The 21,766-nt window shown below is 55.7% G+C and overlaps 2 protein-coding genes and 1 pseudogene across 13 annotated transcripts; 1 reads left to right on the top strand and 2 right to left on the bottom strand.

Annotated features, from left to right (window-relative positions):
- Positions 1 to 377: 377 nt before the first annotated feature.
- Positions 378 to 3,049, bottom strand: LOC103737290 (annotated as a pseudogene).
- Positions 3,050 to 3,901: 852 nt separating this feature from the next.
- Positions 3,902 to 18,139, bottom strand: Sppl2b (signal peptide peptidase like 2B). Of its 10 annotated transcripts, none has more exons than XM_008837098.3 (15): positions 18,046 to 18,139; positions 11,686 to 11,805; positions 10,485 to 10,667; positions 10,011 to 10,100; positions 9,624 to 9,763; positions 9,373 to 9,512; positions 9,199 to 9,295; positions 8,504 to 8,620; positions 7,457 to 7,538; positions 7,276 to 7,350; positions 7,136 to 7,198; positions 6,950 to 7,049; positions 6,580 to 6,657; positions 5,941 to 6,101; positions 3,902 to 5,268 (listed from the first exon to the last, which is right to left on the bottom strand). In XM_008837098.3, exons 1-15 carry the CDS (start codon positions 18,091 to 18,093, stop codon positions 5,011 to 5,013), a joined length of 1,752 nt encoding a protein of 583 aa, XP_008835320.1. In that variant the 5' UTR covers positions 18,094 to 18,139; the 3' UTR covers positions 3,902 to 5,010. The 10 variants fall into 10 exon arrangements, with proteins under 10 accessions (XP_008835320.1, XP_008835318.1, XP_008835319.1 ...); XM_008837096.3 differs by having other exon boundaries at positions 3,902 to 5,271; XM_008837097.3 differs by having other exon boundaries at positions 9,373 to 9,515.
- A 40-nt stretch (positions 18,140 to 18,179) lies between these two features.
- Positions 18,180 to 21,766, top strand: Lsm7 (LSM7 homolog, U6 small nuclear RNA and mRNA degradation associated). Of its 3 annotated transcripts, XM_029565408.1 has the most exons (5): positions 18,180 to 18,251; positions 18,689 to 18,779; positions 20,079 to 20,150; positions 20,896 to 21,002; positions 21,315 to 21,456. In XM_029565408.1, the coding sequence occupies exons 1-5, from the start codon at positions 18,246 to 18,248 to the stop codon at positions 21,336 to 21,338; spliced, it is 300 nt and encodes a 99-aa protein (XP_029421268.1). In that variant the 5' UTR covers positions 18,180 to 18,245; the 3' UTR covers positions 21,339 to 21,456. The 3 variants fall into 3 exon arrangements, with proteins under 3 accessions (XP_029421268.1, XP_008835324.1, XP_029421269.1); XM_008837102.2 differs by lacking the exon at positions 20,896 to 21,002 and having other exon boundaries at positions 21,315 to 21,766; XM_029565409.1 differs by lacking the exon at positions 20,896 to 21,002 and having other exon boundaries at positions 20,079 to 20,256; positions 21,315 to 21,450.

Here is a 21,766-nt window from a genome sequence, read left to right on the forward strand (position 1 = left end):
TCCCTGGGCATTGCATGCACATGGTACAATTACATACATGCAGGCAAACACTCATACACATAAAATACATAAAAAGGCTTTTTTTTTTTTTTTTGGTCTTTTTGAGACAGGGTCTCCCTGTAGCCCCAGCTGTCCTGGAATTCACTATACAGACCAGGCTGGCCTTGAACTCACAGAGATCCGCCTGCCTCTGCCTCCTGAGTACTGGTGGTATTAAAGGCGTGTGCCACCACGCCTGGCTATAAAAAGGATTTTTTTTTTTTTGGTCTTTTTGAGACAGGGTCTCCCTGTAGCCCCAGCTGTCCTGGAACTCACTATGTAGACCAGGCTGGCCTTGAACTCACAGAGATCCACCTGCCTCTGCCTCCCAAGTGCTGGGATTAAAGGCGTGCGCCACCACGCCCAGCCTAAAAAGGATTTTTTAAAAGAGGAATCAAGGCAGAGTTTATTGGCCCCTGAACCCTCCCCCCATTTCTTCCCCTCCAGTCAGGTCAGGACTGATATGAAGGCAGCAGAGACTTATAGACCTACAGAGATCTGAGAGGCAGACACTCCTCCCAGAGACAAAGATGCAGGGCGACTGAAGAGAAACAAGGAGCTCTGTACTGACTTGCAGGTGAGGCCTGGTGGCCACACCGTGCCCTCTTCCTTCCCACCTGGAGGTGCAGGCAGGGCTAGATGAAACTCTGGCAGCTCAGACTCCTATCCTTGGTGTCCACTTGATTTACAGCCTCTACCATCCCTGGTCACATGGCTTCCTGAGTCTGGAGGCTTCTGCCTTGATCCCATTTACAAACTCCTTCCTTTTGGAGGGAGCCCAGTGACCCCTCCCCCACTCCCTGCCCTGCCAAACTGAAGACATCAACTGAAGACTGAAGCCTCCCCTGCCCAGCATCAGTCTCAGTGTGGGGCCGAGGCCCTGCCTGGTTGGAGAAGACAGTACTTGAACTTGAGGCTTTCATAGAAAGCCTGGGGGTAGGGGACAGCAGCAGTGAGTCAGTTTTGGAGGGGCTGAGCACCTTGGGGTGGAGGTGCGGGCCCTGCTAGCTTTGGTCTGGCATTGTCCAGAACTCCATGGGGCAGAAGCTGGGGCTCTGGAGCCAGCATCTGCTGGTTGTCAGAGGGCTGTGGGGAGAATCACTGCTTCTTGGGCTGCCTGGATAAGAGTATAGGCCTCTTGATCCAGCGGGACGTAGCGATTCTTCCCAGCATCCAGGTAGAACACTGGGTCTTTCACAACAACAGAGTTAAAGCTCTCCTTCTGAAGCTCAGTCTTTTGGAACTTGAAGGTCTCTGTTTTGTATAGCTCAGGCAGGACACATAAGAACACGGGGCAGGCATATACAGGCAGCTCCTTCTCCAAAGCCTGTGCAAAGTGCTCCAGGTCATAGCAATTTGTGGGCCTCACTATGGCAGTCATTCCCATCTGGCCTTCAGTTTCTGGCACCTCAACACCACATTTGCCACATCAGCCATGGCCAGCAGACAGCTGAGTATGCTCTCCACTTCGGTGGCGGACACATTTTCCCTTTTCCAGGGGAATGTGTCCCCTGTAAGGTCTGGGAAGTACAGGTAGCCCAGCTAATCCATCACCAGCACATCACCAGTGAGGTAGGCTTGATCCCCTTTCTTGAAAACATTAGCGATATTGTTGTTGGCACCCTGGTTGAGGTAACCATCAAAGTGGCTCAGGGGGTCTTGCTGGATGATGTGGCCCACAATCTGGTCAACAGGGAATACAGATGCCATCGGGTCCCCAGATCAGCCCCATGGTGTCCTCATTGACGCGTACCAGCCAGGTTGGGTACACAAAGTTCAGGATGTGGCTGTTGAAACCACAGGCCCCCACCTTGCTATTGAAGTTCCCCAGGCTACAGTTGCACTTAGTGGCCCCATAGACGTGGATATGGAAAACAGCTAGAGAAGCTCCAGATGGACTGCTGAAGGCTACTGCCCAGTGCTTGTGCACCTTGTGCCGAGACGCCGCAGGTGCTTAGAGATATCTTCCAGCAGAAGGTCCAGGTGCTGTGTATTGGTGGGTACTGTGCTGGGCTCCCAGGAACCAGAGCAGAAGAGGCTGAGCAGGGGGTTCAGGCTGGCATGGATCTCGCAGACAGCTGAGACCATCTAGGGCCTGGGCCTTTAGGGTGTCAAGGCAGTGGCACAAGGCATTGCATCTAAGGTTGGTATTGACAAGGACTGCCTCCACACCCAGCTTGGCCATGCCCAGCCACAGACCCACGAATTCATTCTGGTTCTCCATAAGAGGGCCAGGCCCCCAGCCTGAAGGAAGTTGGCCACACTGTTGGAGTAATCATCCAGATGGCGGAAGGTCCAGTGGGTGTCTGTGCCCTCAAAGATCAGGGCTGTCTTGTCGGGGTGGCGCTGTACCACCAAGGCAAACAAGGATACTATCTTCGTTCCTGTAGATACCACTGGACTTTGTCTTCACCTCCAGGAGTACCATGCCACCAAAGACATCCTGCCTGATGGTCTTGATGAAGACCCAGGTGAGACACCAGCCACCAGCCGCCAGCCCCCAAGCACAGGAGCAGCAGAGAAAATCCCACCTGAGTTCAGGGCAGTTTCAACACCAGCTTGGAAAATAGTAGCGTCCATACTAGGGACGCCCCAGCAGCACTGCAACCAGCTCCGTCCGGATGCAGCCCAGTTTCCGCAGAGTGCAGAGTGCTAGGACCACTGGCCACCCTCGGGTACACACAGCTGGGCCCTTGTAGGGTCGGCACCATGGCCGTGCTCCACGACCCCACCTGCCCTGCAGCACTGCCTTCTGTGACGTCCCTAGGCAGGCAAGTCTACCAAAAAGAAACTTTTAAATTAAAAAATTAGGGCTGGAGAGATGGCTCAACAGGTAAAATGCTTGCCAAGGCCTCATGACTTAATTCCCAGAACCCACATGATGGAAGAACCAACTTCTGCAAGTTGTCCTTTGGCCTCCAACATGTATGTTGACATGTGTACCCCCTGGCCTCCACATGTATGCTGTGTCATGTACCCCTCCTCAATAAATGTCATTTTAGAAAAATTCAAAAACTAGGGCTGGAGAGATGGCTCAGCGGTTAAGAGCACTGACAGCTCTTGCAGAGGACCCGGGTTCAATTCCCACCACCCACATGGTGGCTACGAATTGTCCTTAACTCCAGTTTCAGGGGACTCAGAAGCCCTCTTCTGACCGTGGCATTGCACAACACGGGTGCACTCACATACATGCAGGCAATACACTCATACACATAAATAAAAATAACATTTTTAAAAAACTAAACTGCACTAATTTCAAGCCAGGAGTGGGGGATGTACACCTGTGATCCCAGATTTTGGGAAGCTGAGGCAGGAAGATCTCGAGTTTTAGGCCAGCCTGGGCTATAGAGAGAGTCCCTGTCTCAAAATACAAAATATAAACAAAACGAAAAGCCCCCAAACAACCTAAACCAACTTTGGTCATTTTTTGAGACAGGGTCTTGAGTAACTGCTCAGGCTAGCCTTAAAGACATGATGTAGCTGAGGATGACCTTGAACTCCTGATCCTTCTGACTCCACCTCCCAAGTGCTGGGAGAGCACTCTACCCACTGAGCTACAGCCCCAGCCCTCTTGAATAGGTTTTAAGCACCCTGTCCTGGTGTGACCCCCCTGCCACGTGATGGGTTCTCCTGGACTTTGTGTGCCTAAAGCCCTCAAAGCCTCAATCTGGGGCTGTTTTGAGTGCAGAGCCACACATATCCCTGGTCCCTAGCACAGGGAGCTGTGGGAACAAGTGGTATGAGCCTAGGGATCCAAGGTCCACACTCCACCCACCCAACATTCTTGTCAGGACTCACCAGCACTGGGGAACAGGCACCAGTGCACTCAGATTGGTTGCCCCTGCTAGACAGGAGACTGTGGTATCAAAAGTTGTTTAATCACCAGATAGGGCCAAATCCCGGGCCCTCAGGAGCCCCTCCAACTAGCCCAGAGATGGAAGAGCCTGTTCCACAGACACGCACACATACAAAATGGCTTAAGGCGCAGTCTCAGTGGCGGAAGCAGATGGCTGGCCTGCAGGGTTTCTCCTCAGTGCCCCCAGTGCTCCTGTCCCTGTCCACTCTGATAAAAAGCAGACGTGCTTAAGGGATATGTCCCTTTCTACCCAAAGTTCTGGGGATGGCCCAGCTGTCACTGTTCACCCTGCAGCTCCCTTCCCCATGTGAGTGTGTGTGGATGAGTAAGCCCAGGATCCATGACGGATGTGCAGTACCATGGCCTGGGTGACATGCAGCATGTGGAGAGAGCTCCTTGCAGGCAGCTCTGCAGAGGGGCATAGAGCCTGGGCCGTGAGGTAGAGGACAGACACCAGGCCGAGACTCTGCTGGGGCAGAGGGTGGCAACCATGGTGTAGAAGATGCCGGCATTGCATCCCACTGGGGACACAGGCCTGTCCATGCCTAGCCAGTGTCCACGCACTGCAGGCCACAGACCCTCCATCAGGGGGATTGTTTATTAAATGTGGTGTGTGGCCATCTTGGTGACCTGCATGGGACTGTCCTGGTGGGGCCCAGCCCCTCACTGGCACCCTCAAATGGGGCACTGACACCTGGGCCTCACTTGACCGCCATTCCCACAAGAACCTGTGTCACTGGGGTGTCGCTTCTGCCCCACAAACTCAGTCCTGCTGAGGGAGGGGAGGTCAGCGGGGAGACCCCAAGCGAAGCGGGCAAAGCACCAGGGCGGCGGCCTTGCATGGAGTGGGCAGCAAGTGAGCCTTTTGGCCTGGAGGACAGCTGGGTGCTGGTGGTCAGGCGCATTGCTGAGCTGGAGGCTGGGGCACAGCAGTGGTGGGGAGGATGGGTGCGGGGCGTCAGAGGGCTGAGCACCATGTGAGGGAGGGCACAGCGCAGATCTGTCGCCAGAGTGGGTGGCAGCTGTCCCTAGTCTCCTGTAGGCCCTGGGTGGCCAGCATCTCGTCTCAGTGTGGCATGAAGGCTGCAAGGGCCCAACTGTTGCACCTTGTCTCCCTAGGCTGAGGTCCCTGGCTGAGCCACAGGGCCGGGCTGGGCCTGGTCCCTGTCTGTGGGCTCAGGGATGCTACCCACTGGGCTGGCAGGATCCTGGGCAGGGTCTACGATTCCGGCATCCTCAGGCAGGGCTGTCTCCTCAGCTGGCAGGGGGCTCTTGGCCAACTCTTCACATGGAGGCTGCTGGGGGAGGGGGGCACCTGAGTCCTTCGGGGGCTGGGGCCCCTCAGCTGGGGTCCATGGGGATTGAGGTCCATCCTTCTGTGGAAGAGAAGGCTGGTGAGCCTGGGACAAGCACCCCACAGAGATCCCTATGGGGCAGAACCTGGAAGAGGGGGTGGGGTGGTTAGTGCAGGCTGCAGGGCATCCCGGCCTCCAGGGTCCCAACAACATGCTCCCGGGAGCAGCCATGGGGAAGCTGCTCCCCATCTCTCCCACTTGTGCTGCTCCTCTTGAGCTTCCCTAGTGAACCCACGCAGTCCATGGCTGAATCTACACGCAGAGGGGCTCAATGGCCTCTGAAGGTGTCACACACTATAAGAGGTGGTGAGCAAAGGCTGCTGGCTACGTGGATCTTGGCTCAGAAGCACATGAACCCAAGGGCCCATAGGAGAGTGTCCTCAAGAAGCAGGCTCATCTTGGGTGCCTGAGGGAGGCCCCTCCAACCCCATCTGTCCCCTCAGTCCTCCACTGAGTCCTTCATCTTCTGTGGGTATTACTGGGTTTGTGGGGGCAACTTTGGTAATAGGACTGTTTATAGCCTTAGGTCACACATAGTGTGCCCCCAAGGGGGACCTCAAAACCCAAAGCACAGGCTCCCAGAAGTGGGGCTTGAGGGCTGGGGCTCGGTGGGAGCATGAGGAGGTCAGACTCAACTTGACCTGGTGGCCTTAGGGGGCTACACCGCAGTCATAGCAAACTGGTATTCACCGCAAAGCCACTGCCCATCCAGAAGGCACCCAGCTCCCGGCGCCAGAGCGCCACGGCGCAGCTGGTCAGCAGTGTGCAGGGCACCAAGTAGAGCAGGGCGGGCTGGCCACGCTGCATCAGGACCAACGCCATAAATGTCACCAGGAGGCCCAGGCCGTAGGCTGAGGGGACAGGACAAGGGGTATCACTGTGAATGGTGGAAGGGAATGAGGACGAGGAGCACAGAGAGAGAGCCGCATCTGGGCATTGGGGGGTCTGTGGCTGTCAACCTACAACTCGGGAGGCTGAGGTAGGAGGACTCTGAGCTGCAGGCTGCCTGGCTACATGAGGTTGAGTCTCTAGAAACACACAGAGAGAGACAGAGATATGTTGCCCAGGTCCCTGGGGTAGGGCTGTGCAGGAGGAGGGAGGAGGTGGGTGGATAGGCATGGGAGCCAGGCATTGCTGGCCCTAACTGTGCTGGATCCCACTGGAAAATATCTCAAACCAGCCAGGGGAGATGGGTGGAAACATGGAGGCCTGGATAGCGGCTCCAGGGACGGGATGGAGCAAACACCCAGGAAAGACAACAGGAAGAGCTGGATAGAAGGGTGGCACAGCAGCATCCCCGCCAGGCCTCCCAGCCATCCTGCCACCTACCTATGGTGCAGGCCACGAAATACACCCTGGAGGACTGCACCTGGATGTCGAACCTGTGGCAGTAGGCCACCAGCAGCCCTGTGGGGGATGCAGTGTCAGCTACACATGGCACAGCCCTGGGGACCACATACTCCAGAGCGTGATCATCACTATGACCAGCAGGCTGACGTGGCCTCAGGGTAATCCTGAGGGGTCCCACTACGGTGGACAGGGCAGTGGGGACCTACATCACCTTGTACCCCAGTAGGGGCCCAGCAAACATGACCACATGGACAGGACCAAGATACGGAAGGGCCTCACCACCCAGATCCCAGAGTCCTTAACTTGAGCCTCCAGGCACTTGCCTATCCCACCTGCCCGAAGCCCACACCTGGCACCAAGATGTCTCCAAAGCCCAGGAGGGAGAAGGGCCGATCACACAGTGAGAGCGGTGATGTGTTCAACCTGGGTACCTTCAGCACCATAGGCAACTGTGGGGAGAGCATGGCTCAGGCTAAGCAGATCACTCATACCCACTGCTTCTGTTTGGACCCCAGCCTATGGCCATGTGGCATACCTTCTCATGGGTGGACGAGTTCGAAGGCCCAGTGGCCACCTCCACCATGATGCTGTTCCCACTCTGCACAGGACAGATTATCAGCAGGGGAGGAAGAGGGAGGACGGAGGATGGGGAATGCCAGGAGCAAGGGTACCTACCTTAGTCAGGAAGGGTGTGATGAAGACGAAGAAGACATCATAGATAAACAGCACCAGCAGCAGCAGTGTGCAGGCCTGTGGAGGCCAGCACCCAAAGTGGCCCAACCCCAACCCAGGACCCACGGCCCACCCAGGATCCAAACTCTCCCCCAGTGTCCACCAGCCTGGCGGTGGCCCTCACCTTAAAAGTGGGCAGGCGGATGGTCTTCAGCATGTAGAGGCAGAAGGCGATGCCCAGTGTGTCCTGCAGGACCCAGGCCCACCTGGCAGAAGGTGCCCTGTGACTTGGAGCTGTCCCCACAGCTGGCCACCAAGTCATGAGCCACATCCACCCTGTTCATGTGTGGCCTGAGAGCAGCACCTCACACAGGCTGCACAGCACAGCCCAGCACCTAGGCCCTCCGCATAGGTAGGGTGGGGCTCCACGTGGGGTATGGGCTAGAGCAATGCTTCCATCCCATTTGAACTTCTCCAAAACACATAGCACGCAACTATTTAGCCAGGTTCCAGAGAGAGCTGGGACCCTGGGAACGGTGGGATGGTCACGGTCAGGAAGCGGAGAGCGGAGGTGACTCTCCTGACCCCCGCTGAGGCCACCATGTAGAATGCTGCTAGGAAGTAGGTAGGACATGTGGGGACAGGTGGGACAGGTGGGAGTTTGCTGGCTTGGGACCTGTCAGAGTCCCCTATCTTGTACGCACAGGACTCAATATTTTCCTGTTTTCTGCTGCCAGTGGAGTCTGTTATGGCGCCAGGCAGCTCGGAAGCTGGGAGTGCTTGGCTGCCTGGAGGAACCTGGGACCCACCAGATGGTGTCAGGGGAGAGCAAGAGCTGGAGCCAGAGAAGGAGCCTGACAACCCCCACCCCCCACAGAATCCCATGAGGAGCAGTGCAGGGGGAGTGAGGGAGTGAAGCCTATCTTCACTGTGGGGGGCAGATGGTAACAAGTGGCACCAGGCTTCATTGGGTGCTGGCTACGCCCATGAAAAGGATGATGGGGGCGGATGATGGCCTTGAGCCAGTGAGCCCCCTCGCCATGCCCAAAGGCTGCGTGGAGGCTGGGCAGTATCTTTATCCAGATTCCTATCAGAGGATGGGCTCTGGGCCAGACCCAGGTGAAATGGGACACGGGCAGGCGGCAGCACAGGGCCTGGCTGGGTGGTGGGGGTACCTGAGGACAGGGTCGAGGGGGCAGCTGCTGGCCAGGCTTGGGGATGTAGCACTTACTGGTCCTCATTGCGGAAGATGCCCCACACCACAGTGATGCCAATACAGAAGAGCGCAAGCAGCAGCATGCGGGCCTGTGGGCGCTTGTGGAAGTACGGCAGGCTGTTGTCGGGGACCCTAGGGGGGACTGCCCATCAGCACCCCTCCTGCCCACTTGCCCAGGCCGTGATGCCACACCACCCTGAGCCATGGCTCCTGGCCTGTGCCTCCCATCCCCTGGTCCCCCAAGAGCAGCAGCTCCCGACTCTGTGTCCCCTGTCTGGCCAGCCCCCATGTCTTTTGACAGTACCTCATATGGCCTCTATCTTGCTGTTCCTGGGCTCCTCCCACCTAGCCCGTCAACCACAAGCAGCTCTGAGCAGCACTGCCTGTGCCCACTGGTGCTGTGTCTGGGAAACCCCTAGAAACCAACAGAGGCCCAACCTGCTCCCACCAGCTTCATACCCTGGGACCTGATGACCCTGGGCTGGGTACCTGGGGAGGAACCCTTACCCTGCGGTCAGCTGGACAAGACAGGGGTACAGCGCATGGGGGCCCGGAGGCTCAAAACCACCCTGCCCACAACCAGCAGTGAGTGGGCACCTGCTGTATACTATACTCCAAACGTGGAAGATGTGTGGGGGACTGCAGAAGGGAGAGGTGATCTGGTCAAGGTCATGGGGACCTGGAAACTGAGGCTGGGCCTGGGGGCTTACCTGCATCTGCAGAAGGGCAGCCTGCGCACACAGGGTGCCAGGCAGCTGTAGAGGCCAGTAGAGGACGCCAGGCAGAAAATCCCGATAATGACATAGACTGTGGGGACAGGCGTGTAAGCATGCAGCACCACAGCAGGGTGCTGGGGGCAGAAGGGGACAGGGGCGCGTGCACACCCAGTCGGTCGTAGAAGTAGTAGAGCAGCACCAGCATGAGGCAGCACATGACCACGAAGACGCAGATCATGACAGGTGTCACGTCTACCGCCTCATCCTCCTGCTTCTCTGGGCCATCGTCACGCTTGTGCTTCATGTACCTTCTTGGAGGACAGCAGGGTCATCCCTAGTCAGGAGCTGCAGCTCCACCCACTGTCCTTCCTTCTGGAAGCTTCTTTAGCCAGGCCCTCCATCCCTTAGTTAGCACTCACTTCTTCACATCTCGGCTGCCTGCCCAGTAGCCACCGAGTGCCACAGTGCCCACGGCCATGATGAAGATGATGACCATGTTGTAGTCCAGCACTGGCTCTCCAGGGGCATACAGTGCCACCCGCACTACCAGGCCAAAGCGCTGTGGACAACAGGGGTGGGACAGTGGGGACAGACAGCAAAATGAGGGTGTGGGGATATGACTTCAGGATAGGTCAGTGCCCAGAATAGGGATGCAAGACCATACACAGAATCCAGAACTGGTACCCTGGACCTGGGACCCCACTCAGAACCAGGACCTAGGACTTGCACCCAGAATGCTCAGACCCACACCCAGACCCAGGACCCGAGCCCAGATCACAGTCCCGCTTCCCTGTCCCCCAGCCTACCCTGAAGATGTCCTGCGAGTCCCTGTGGCTGAGCAGGGCCACAGGGATGCTGATCTCTTCATACTGTGTCTTGTTGCCTCCTGGGGGGACCTGCAAGGAGTAGGCAGTGCTGGGGTCATCCCAGTCCTCTGTGGGACACTGCAGCCCTAGAAGCCCCTCAAGGGCTCAGTTCTTCACTTAGGTTTGAGGAAGGGGCTGGGGTTCGGGTTAGCACCACAAGGCAGAAAGCCCCAGGTACCTCAGCACTGGCCCAGCACAGAGGCCTGGAGACTCTGAGGGTCTGCAGCCCATCAGCACCGCCTTGTCAAAACACAAATCCCACAGTTGCGGCTGCTGGAACCCAGCACTAGGCTCTGATGTCCCTGTTGCCCCCACCAGCCTACTCAGTGTCTCAGGTCCCCCGATCACACTAAGCCTGGGGCTCCCCCATGTGTCCTACCCCCAGAGATGACGAGAGGGTCCAGGCACCCCTACCAGCTTCTCCTTGCTGACCACCAGCAGCCCACGTGCCCCACTGCCCTGGGCCAGTCGCACTTTCTCATAGAAGGTGCAGTTGCCACGGGCCACCAGAGGGATCTGGTTGCTAAAGCCATCAGCTGGAAGGTCAAAGTGGGAACAGAGCTGGGCAGAGCGCAGATCTCGGAGCTGCAGAAAAGACTAGGGAAGGGGAACAACATCAGGCCACCGAGTCCCCAAAGAGGACTGGAGCACATGCTGCCCCTAATGCCCACGACAGGACAGGGAATCCCAAGAGGGGACATGTGGGACAGGCTGTTTCACATCTACAACATGCACTGTGCAAACTCTTGTACCCAGGTCCCCAGCCACAATGGGCACTGTCCTGAAACCCAGTAGACCCCCAGTTTGGACTTCAAGATCTCAGGCCCTAAACAGTGGGGTCACTTACTTAAAATACCACCTGTGTATATGCCACCTGCATACACCTGCACTCAAAGGCACAATGGGCACTCTTTTTTTTTGGGTATTTTTGAGACAGGGTCTCCTTGTAGCCCTGGCTGGCCTAGAACTCACTATGTAGACCAGGCTGGCCTTGAACTCACAGAGATCCACCTGTCTCTGCCTCCCGAGTGGTAGGATTAAAGATGTGCGCCACCACGCCTGGCTAAGGCACAATGGGCACTCTTACATGCCTACACATACACCCAACCACACATGCTGAGCACCAAGTTATGCACACAGGAAGGGAAAGATGGGCACATTAGAGAACAGACACCTCCCTGGGTCTATTGGGAACAAGGGGGACAGGTGGACAGGAACAGCAGGGGTCTCAAAGGAGGTGAGATGGGAGACCAGCCACAAGCTGAGGAGTGGAAGACACATGTGGAGGCCAACACCAGGCCCCTCCCCCCTTCCCCCCACCTGCTGTCACTGCAAGATGTCCTCCATCCCGCCAACCTGATGACCTGACACACTCCTGTGTAGAGCACCAGGGGTGACACGACCCTCAGTAGCTGGCTTTAGCAGGGTACCCAGCAAGCCTGCCTCCCCACAGCGGCTGGCCAGCTTCCATTCCTGGGTGTAGAAACCGAGGCACAGGGAGAGGGAGCTAAGCATATCCAGGTCCAGAGCTGGGTCGGGGGGCAGCCTGTTGACCCTACGAGTTAAATGGGTATCACAGCAGGGGCCAAGCACAGGGGCCCTAGGCAACACTCACCACTTTGGCCAGGTCATGTGGCAGGCGGGCCCACTGTGGGTTGTAGAGGATGCAGTAGTCCTTGCTCTGGGGACCACCTTTCTCGGATACCACATGTAGCATGCCGTACTCACAGGCCACCTGCAAAAACAGGGTGGTGTCATAGACCCCATGCATCTCAAGGGCGAGAAGAACTGAGGACACCTCAGAAAGGGGATCTGGCGACACTGTTCTGATCCTGGTGGTGATACCAGCGAGATGGGCTGACACAAGTAAGTGTGCTTTCCCGAGCCAGGCGTGGTGGAGCAGGCCTGTGACCCCAGAACTCAGGAGGCTGAGGCAGGACTGAGGCAGGAGTTTGAGGCCAGCCTGGACTACAGAGACGTCATCTGGAAAGGGGGAGGGGCTCCCTCACTTGTGCTTTCTTCGGCAGCCCTCCTCAAGGGGCTGCCCCCCACCAGAGGCAAAGGAGGTCTACAGGCACTTCCCTTCCATTGCTCCCAGCATCTCACAGAAAGACTCAAGACTATCACTGAGTAAGGGACTCCTAAATCCTACAGGAAGGTGGCCAATCATGGGCCTGGCTAAATTGCATCTTCAGAGCTAGCAGTGAGGGCCCAGCACTTCACTTGAGGGGTCCTACAGCCCCTCACTGGCTCCCACCAGGCCTAGCCAGACTCTGATGGCTTTCAGTTTCCTGGACTCCTCTGTCTCTAGTGGTATGTCATCACAGGGCCACACAGGACCCAACAGAAACCAGGGAGCTCTCTGGGATGCAGAGAAGGGGATGGCAGAGGAGAAGCTGTGCTGAGACTCTGGAGGACTCATGGGCATGTCTGTGGCTGCTCGCATGCCCCAGGCCCCAGCAGTGGCCTTGGTGGTGTATAACGAGTCTCTCCACATTACACATTTCCTCCTAGAGGGAAACTCAGAAAATTCAAGAAACACAGACCAGCGAAGAGGGCTCAGTTAGTAAAGGGGCTTGCTGCCAAGTCTGATACCCTAAGTTCAATCCTCAAGACCCACATGGTGGTGGGAGAGAACCAACTCTCCCAAGTTGTCCTCTGACCTCCATATGTGGGCCATGGCACGTGAGCACCCATACATGTACACCTATATATAAAATAAATAAAGTAAAAACTTCAGGGGCTGGCGAGTTGGCTCAGTGGTTAAGAGCAGTGGGTACTTGGGTACTCTTGACAAGGACCCAGGTTCAGTTCCCAGCACCCACATGGCAACTTATAACAGTCCATAATTGCAGTTCCAAGAGATCAGATGCCCCCCCCACCTTTTGGCCTCTTTAGGCATTGCATGCACATGGTACACACATACAAACAGGCAAAATGCTCATACACATAAAATAAACAGCTAGTGGGGCTGGAGAGATAGCTCAGTGGTTAAGAGCACTGACTGCTCTTGCAGAGGACCTAGGTTCGATTCCCAGCACCCACATGGCGGCTATGAATCATCCTTAACTCCAGTTCCAAGGGAATCCGAAGCCCTCTTCTGACCTCTGCAGCATTGCACGACACGGGTGCACTCGCATACATGCAGGCAATACACTCATACACATAAAATTAAAATAAAAAGCTGGGCATGGTGGCACACGCCTTTAATCCCAGCACTCGGGAGGCAGAGTAGGCGGATCTCTGTGAGTTCAAGGCCAGCCTGGTCTACATAGTAAGTTCCAGGCCAGCTGGGGCCACAGGGAGACCCTGTCTCAAAAAGACCCCAAAAAAATTAATAATGATAAGAATAAATCAAAGTTTTTTTTTAAAAGACCCTATTGCTGAAGATAGCAGCAGGACATAGAGAAATCTGGTTAGAACCAGTTGGTGGACTCCTCCCTGCTGGCTGCTTGGGGCACTTGCCACCAGCAATAGGCATGCATGGATATCAGACCCTGTGTGCTACATACAACGTGCCAAGAAGGCTGTGCCCACTAGCACAACAGAAGCACACTTGCTGTAGGTGCAAAAACTGTGTTCTGATTGATTTACCCGAACAGTGGTACAAATACAGGGGAACCAACTGCTTGCTTCCAGACTGGACCTAAGCCCTCACAGGAGGAAATCACGTCTGGTATAAGGTAGGGCAAAGCTTTTGGCTGAAGAAGTCACAGTCCCCAGTGGGGAAGCAACTGGGTTTGGGGGTTTTTTGGTGGTAGTGGCAGTAGGTTCTCATTGAGCCTGGGCTGGTGTCATGCTCTCTGTAGCTGAGGATAACCTGGAATTCCTGATCCACCTGCCTCCACTACCCAAGCCACACCTCAGCCACACACTAAGAAATTCTTTCTTGAGACACGATCTCCCTGTTGGCCTGAAACTCACTACATAGACCAGGTTGGCCTCAATCTCCCAGAGATCCCCCTGCCTCTGCCACTTGAGTACTGGGGTTAAAGGTGTGAGCTAGGCTCACTCTAGGCTGTCACTCTACCTCTGAGCCATACTCCCAGCCTGTCACTGAGGGATTCTAGGCTATCACTCTGTGAGAGCCACACCCCCTGCCCTTCACTGGGGATTCTAGGCAGAGGCTCTGATCATTCTTGGAGGAAAACTTTGTGGTGAACCAATCAACCTCCTGAGAATGAGTGACTACTGCTGAGGCCAGTGGCCCAATGGTCAACCTTACACCAAACACAATTAGACACCTGTCTCACCCCTCCAACGCTCAGAGGACATGGAGGATAAGAACAGGAGGAAGGGGTGCAGTTCTGCCTAGCTATTTCCTTCAAATGGAACATTCCCCCTCATGGAGTCTCACACAGCTCAGGAAGCAAAGGAAACTTCCAGTTTAGTTAAGATTCAACAGGTAGGTCCCTGGGGTTCCATAAGCAACCCTTGCGGGGGAGAGAAGAGTCTGCCTGCCCAAAGTTAAACTGCGCGCACATCCTGCACTGGGCTCTGGGATGCAACTTCTGTGACCTGTTCCTGGGCAAGGTGGGCTTTTCAGCAACGAGATGCTTCTAAGTGCCCATGCTCCTGTGAGTGACCACAAGAAACGCACTGGCTAAGCAGACATTTGTGTCTCCCCAGAAGTCACCTGGCACCCAGGCTCCTCCTGCTGCCTGTGAACTCCTAGAGAGAGAGGCTGGGTCCCCTGAGGACCTGCCATGGAAACAGGAAACAAGCAGGCAGCAGTGTCAGCCTGAGTGCACATAGATGGATGCCAACCTGCATTAAACCAGCAAGACTGGCATGACAGGGTACCTACCAGGATGCCTGGGTCCCCCACACAGATATACCTCGCCAGCTTTGGGGTTGGGGGCACTAACCCAGCCTGGAAGCTTCTCATTAGAGGCCCTTATGAGACTCCAGTTCCACAGTCTGGCGCAGGGCCACACAGTGCGGGCAGCTGGTGAATGTGTCCCCAGCCTGCTGCTGGCTGCTCACATCCAGGGAGGGCTGGGCCCCTGCCACCAACTGTCCCCAAGACAATGGCCTGTGTGCCTCTTCAGGGTGCTGTGTCCTGGGAAGTCCCTGGGCTAAGTGACAGCCTGGTCATCAGCCCTGGGGAGGGAGGGGCAGAGGATGATCACAGGGGAACTAGGGAGCACTTCATTTCACCTCCTCCCTCAACCCAGGCCAGAATCACACCCATCCAGGGCACCCCTTAGTGTGATCCTGAGTCCTGCCAGCCATGTGCCCCTTCCAGAAGCTCCTGTCCAGCATCCTGAGTCCTCCAAGAGGGGTCTCCAGATCGTAGAGGGCCTCCATTCACAGCCCAAACTTGACTGCCCTCTATGTTTGTAAAGAAAGTTTTAAATATTTTATTTATTTTGTCTTTTTGAGACAGGGTCTCCCTGTAGTCCCAGCTGTCCTGGAACTCACTATGTAGACCAGCCTCGCCTTGAATTCACAGAGGTCCACCTGTCTCTGCCTCCCAAATGCTGGGATTAAAGGCATGTGCCACCACGCCCAGCCCTCTTTTTTTTTTTTTTAATAGTTTATTATTTTTATGTGTATGAGTGTATTGCCTGCATGTACATGAGTGCAATGCCATGGAGGTCAGAAGAGGGCGTTGGATTCCCCTGGAATTGGAGTTAAGGACGGTTTGTAGCCGCCATGTGGGTGCTGGGAATGGAACCTGAGTCCTCTGCAAGAACAGCCAGTGCTCTTAACTGCTGAGCCATCTCTCTAGCCCCTGAAAAGTGGCTTTTCTGTCAAACAGAAATTGATAGCTGCTTCTCTTCAAAGCACCCATTTAGGAGTACAAATGTGCATTCACAGGTTGCCCTCCCCACATCCTCAATGCTGAACAGTGACACTGAACAGGTCTGGGAGGCTCTGACAAGGACCCATGGGAACTGGGGTTCAGAAGTGACAGGTCCAGTTAAGGCTAGCCTGGACACCAGCCCAGAGAGCACTCACTTGGCTGCATGGAGCACCAAGCTTCAGGACCACTAGCCTCCATCACCTCAGAGGGAACCACCATATTCCCTATCTTGAGAGAGGTCTTGTGTGCCAGCAGTTGGCACAGGCCACATGGAAAAGAAGGGGGACTCTCGGGGACACAGTAGACTCTCACAGCACCACTTATAAGCCCACAGCACATAGCTCTTGTGATAATGGGTAGAGTGTATGACTCTGGAAATCAAGTCTCCCATCTGGGGTCACAAGCCATCTGGGGTCACAAGATGGCAGTGTGTCCAGGAAGGTCACCAAGATACCCCCTGCTTAGAGCAGAGCTGGTCTCACCCCAGGGCACCTGTGCCCAGGCTGCCACCCCACCAGGAATGCCAGCTAGCCTATTTCACCACATCTGGGGAGGGCAGGGGGAGCTGCTCCCATGTGATAAAGTCCAGGTGACACAGCACCTGCCCGGGGTAAAGTTCCCAGGCACAGTCTTCCATCAATGGCCTCCCTATCCAGCTGGACCCACCCTACCTCTAATCCTGAGGAGAAATCCTGCCTGCCCTCCACACTCCACCTGATGGACCTCCGTTTGTGGGGACTGCTTCTCCAGGGGCGTATCTCCCAGCTGCCCAGCTCAGTCTCCCTCACACTCTGGCCTGGCTTCTGCTGCCCAGGACACTGTTGTTAGCAGTCCCTACCTCGCAAACTCCTATGCATCCTTCAGAGTCCTTGGTGTCACTTCTCCTACGAAGCCCCTCCATAGGATAGGCCCAGCAAAGGAGGCAGAGGCTGGGGGTTGGGGGTGGGGGTCAGCCACAACCAGATGATCAGTGATATTTAGGGGTGACCGAAAAGACTGGGAGCAAACAGTCTTTGAGGGCACTAGGTACCTGCTCAGAAGGATAGTCAGGTCAGATGTCTGGTGAAGGCAAATCACTTAGAAAGATGCAGCAGGCTTGCGATGCCTAGTAAAGCATGGGACTAGGGGGACAGGAATGCAGGATGATACCAGCTGAGGAGAAACATGGGTCCCATAGTGGAGGAGACTGAGAACCAAATGGGCAGAAACGTCCTAACTGCTTGGCCAGTCCAGGAAGTAGTGTGCCTGTCATGCCAGCACTCAGAAGACCAATCTGGGCTACAGAGCAAGCTCAAGGCCAAACCGAGCTATGAAAACACCATGCCCCTCATTCCATGTGCACAGAACCCAGAAGAGAAAAACAGAAACCCGACAGGCACAACAGCACCCAGGACGCCCTGTGGGCTATCATTACAACCCAACAACCATCGTCGGGTGTCCCCAAGGACAGGGCACCCTCTTCCAGGTTTACAAAATTAGAGTAGACAATGCCAAGGAAAACAACCCAACAGCTAAGCCAGAGGTCATGGGTAGAACTGACACCCAGCACTCAGGGTGCTGAGGCAGGCGGTGTGCTCTGAGTTTCAGGCCAGCCTGGGCTATATAGTGAGCTCGCTCAAGGCTAGCCAGGGCTGCAGAGTGAGTTTGAGGCCAGCTTAGGGACATAGCCAGTTTGAGTCAGTCTGGACTATACAGGGGTTCCAGTCTGGACTACACAGAGTTCAAGACCAACCTTTGCTATAATCAGAGTTTATCACTAGCCTGGGCTATAGAAGGAATTCAAGGCCTGCTTGGGCTACATGAGACCCTGTCTCACATGTAAAGCAGAACACAACCCTCCACATCTCTCCTGGGCGCCGAGTGTCCCGCGCACGCGCCCTGCACCCCTAGCAGCCGCCAGTACCCCTTTCTGCACTCGCACGGGGAAGTGGGAACCCTCTTCCCGAGGTCACGGAGCGAAGCCGGGACACGAAGCTGCGAGCTCCGCGGGGTGGCGCTGAGAGCGCAGGGGCCTCGTCCCATTCTGCAGAGGGAGAAACTGAGGCCGCTGGCAGCGGTTGGGCCCCAGGAAGCGGCGCGAACTCAGTTCGGCCGGGACAGCGAGGGAAAGCCAGGTCCCGCCCACGGTCACGCGTGACACGGTCACCGCCCCGCCGCGGCGCTCACCTGGGCCGCGAGCAGCAGCAGAGCGGCGGCCAGCCGCGCTGCCGCCATGTCGGGTCCCACCGCAACAGTCGGCCGAAGGTTTCCAGGCAACGCCTGCCAGGATAGCGCAGTGCGCGTGCGCGGAGTTGGCGCATGCGCAGAACGACCCTACGTCACCAGGGGTAGGGTTGCCCTTGCGGAGAGCGGCGCGTGACAGGAAGATGGCGGTGAGCGCGCAGGAACGGCGGGAGAGGGGAGGGAATTGGACGCGTGGGAACACGGGGATGGAGAACCGGGGTGCCGGAAACGGGGAGACAGAAGGCAAGAAAGTGGGGGGGGAGGCGGAGATAGGGATGTGGTGTGAAACGGGGACAGGAGGTGCAGACGGGGACATAGGGACATGGGGTGCAGACGGGGATATGCGGTGCAGACAGGGACACGGGGTGCAGACGGGAACATGGGGACATGCGGTGGAGACAAGGACATGGAATCATGAGGTGCAGATGGAGACCTGAGGTGCAGACAGGGACATGAGGTACAGACGGGGACATGGGGAAATGGGGTGCGGACGGAGACATGGAATGCAGAGGGGAACGTGAGGACATGGAGTGCAGACAGGACATGAGATGCAGAGTCCCCATTCACCCATTCCTCCTTCCCCCAGGACAAGGAGAAGAAAAAGAAGGAGAGCATCCTTGATCTGTCGAAATACATCGACAAGACCATCCGCGTGAAGTTCCAGGGTGGCCGAGAAGGTGAGTCTGTGGCTTGCCTGTTCCTCCCTGGGCCAGACAGGACCAGTGTCAGGTCTGCAAAGCAAGGGACACCAAGCAGGAGGAGCAAATAAGAAAACCCTTTATTTAGACTTAACAAAATGTGAATCCCACACACTCTCCACCCATCTTGAAATAGCTTTCTACCAGGTGTAGAAAGGATGTAGAGGTGTAGAGGATCTCTGTGAGCTCAAGGCCAGCCTGCTCTACATAGTGAGTTGCAGGACAGCTGGGGCTACAGGGAGATCCTGTCTCAAAAAGGCCAAAAAAAAAGAAGAAGAAAGATCTTTCTTTTCCTTTGGTTGTTTGTTTTGTTTTTGCTTCTTTTCGACAGGTTCTCATGTAGCCCAGGCTGGCTGACCCTGAACTCCTAATCCTCCTGCCTTCACCTCCAGAGTGCTGGGATGACAGGCATGCACCACCATGTCTGGTTTATGCAGTGTTGGGGATGAACCCAGGGCCTGGTGGGAGCTAGGTGAGTGCTCTGTCCACTGAGCATTATTATTATTTGTTTATTTTTTGGTCTTAGTTTTTAAAATTTACCTATTTTTATTTTATTTATTTATTTATTTAATTTTTGTCTTTTTGAGACAGGGTCTCCCTGTAGCCCCAGCTGTCCTGGAACTCACTATGTAGACCAGGCTGGCCTTGAACTCACAAAGATCTGCCTGCCGCTGCCTCCCAAGTGCTGGGACTACAAACATGCGGCACCACGCCCGGCTATTTTTATTTATTTTTTATGTGTATGAATGTTATACCTGCATACATTTGAGTGTGCCTGTGTCATCCAGTGCCCACAGAGGACAGAAGAGGGTGTTGGATCCTTCTGGAACTGGACTAACAACTGGATGGTTGTTAGCTACCATGTGGGTGCTGGGAACTGAGCCTGGGTCCTCTGCAAGAGCAGCCAGTGTTCTTAACCACTGAGCCACTTACCCCCACTCCCTTTTTGGTCCTTCTGAGGCAGGGTCAATCTAGCTGTTCTCAATCTCACAGAAATCTACCTGCCTCTGCCTCCAGAGTACTGGGGTTAAAGGCGTGTGCCTCCACTTTGAGCTTCATAAATGAAAGCTTCACTTTTATTGGCACAACCCACTGTGTACCATCTGTGGCCCTTTCCGTATTAGAAGGCAGAGTCTTGGCTTGGGGGTCTCCAGACCACCCACACTGGGTCATTCCACCCACAGTGGAGTCCTGGTGGAAGGTGACATGGTGTCCCCATCCCTTGAGCTGTCCTGCTGGATGACCCTGATCTCACACTTCTCTCTTTCTCTCCTCAAGCCAGTGGGATCTTGAAAGGATTCGACCCACTGCTCAACCTGGTGCTGGATGGAACCATCGAACATATGCGTGGTGAGGCTGAGGGTGCAGATATGCAGTGTCTGGCCCATCCCCACTGCACCCGTGGGTCATATGGCAACAGGCAGTGGACAATTGCCTGAACCTTGGTTTGCTAAGGGTACATGCTGGTGTCTGGGTCCCTCACCCATCACCCCATTCTCTGATCACCAGCAAGGGGAGAAAGGGAACCAGGCATGGTGGCTCCTCTAAGCCCCTCCCTGTCCCCTTTGTTTGTTTGTTTCTTGAGACAGGGTCTCCCTGTAGTCCTGGCTGGCCTGGAACTCTCTATGTAGACCAGATCTCAGTGTCACAGAGATCTGTCTGCCTCTGCCTCCCAAATGCTGGGATTAAAGGCACACATGAACTACCATGCCCAGTGTGTCCCCTCTTAGCCTGTGTCCCCAGCTAAGCCCAAAGGGGAGCATCTGGGGAGCATTAACCTCTAGGGTAGAGGGAAGTGCTCACTCTTGCATCACATGGTTTGAGGAAAGTTCATAGGGTCTCTGCCCAGGGTTGGATCTTAACCCACTCCCCTCAGGCAGCTGACTTTCCCATCAGCCCTCCCGGGGACTTCAGGAATGGCAATCACTTGTCTGTCCTTCCCCTGTAATGTCCTGACATGTCAGTGGTCCCAGAGGCCATGGGCTCCTAGTACCCCCAGAACAGCCTGGGCACCAGGTCCAGACTGGCTCAAGCCCGTAGGACCCTGAAGAGGTAGAGCAGGGATCTGGGGCCACCTGAGTGTCTCCTCCTCCAGCACCTGTGACAGTAGCTTTGGAATTACATGCTGTCCCCATCCGCTGTCCAGCTCCCCCGACCAGGGCCTCTCACTCCCCTCACCTACCACCCCTTGATGGTTACAGGGTAAGCATTGGCTCTTCAGGGTCCTGGTAGAATCCTAGGGACCCGCAGCCCCTTCTGGTTGCAGTGTCTATGTCCTCTGTTAGTTCTGAGGCTGGCCGCTCCCCAGGTCCCCCAGAGCTCTCACGGTCCTGTGCAGAAAGGGCACACCTGAGCACTGATCTCTAGCTCTGAGCCTCTGGTCTGAGGTTGTCTCCAACAGTCCCCAAAAGGAGTGCGCGTAGGGACTCTGGACAGAGACGGGGGCCCCTTGTCCTAGCTGTGAAATGCAGGGAGGAAGACATGCTCTCAGCACTTCTTGTCTATCTCCCCCAGACCCTGATGACCAGTACAAGCTGACAGAGGACACGCGGCAACTGGGGCTGGTGGTGTGTCGAGGCACCTCCGTGGTGCTCATCTGCCCACAGGACGGCATGGAGGCCATCCCCAACCCCTTTGTGCAGCAGCAGGATGCATAACTGCCAGGGGGTCTGTCCCCACCTCCAGACGACAGCCTGTCCCCACAGCGGGGCGGGACTATCCCCACCTCCAGGCAGCCACTACTGGGTTGGGGGGGCTCTCCCCACCTCTCCGTGGCCTGTCTCCACAGCATGGCAGGATTATCCCCACCTCCAGGTGGCCAGTCCCCACTACCAGGTGGGGGGAGCTGTCCCAACCTCTCTGTGGCTTGTCCCCACCACTGTGTTTGTATTGCTGAGCTTTTGTTAGGTAATTTTGGTTTGGGTGATTTTTTTTTTTTAATAAAATGACCAACTTTGAGCATCCAA

Source organism: Nannospalax galili, unplaced genomic scaffold (assembly GCF_000622305.1).
Source record: "Nannospalax galili isolate Female #2095 unplaced genomic scaffold, S.galili_v1.0 scaffold77, whole genome shotgun sequence".
Taxonomy (NCBI): domain Eukaryota; kingdom Metazoa; phylum Chordata; class Mammalia; order Rodentia; family Spalacidae; genus Nannospalax; species Nannospalax galili.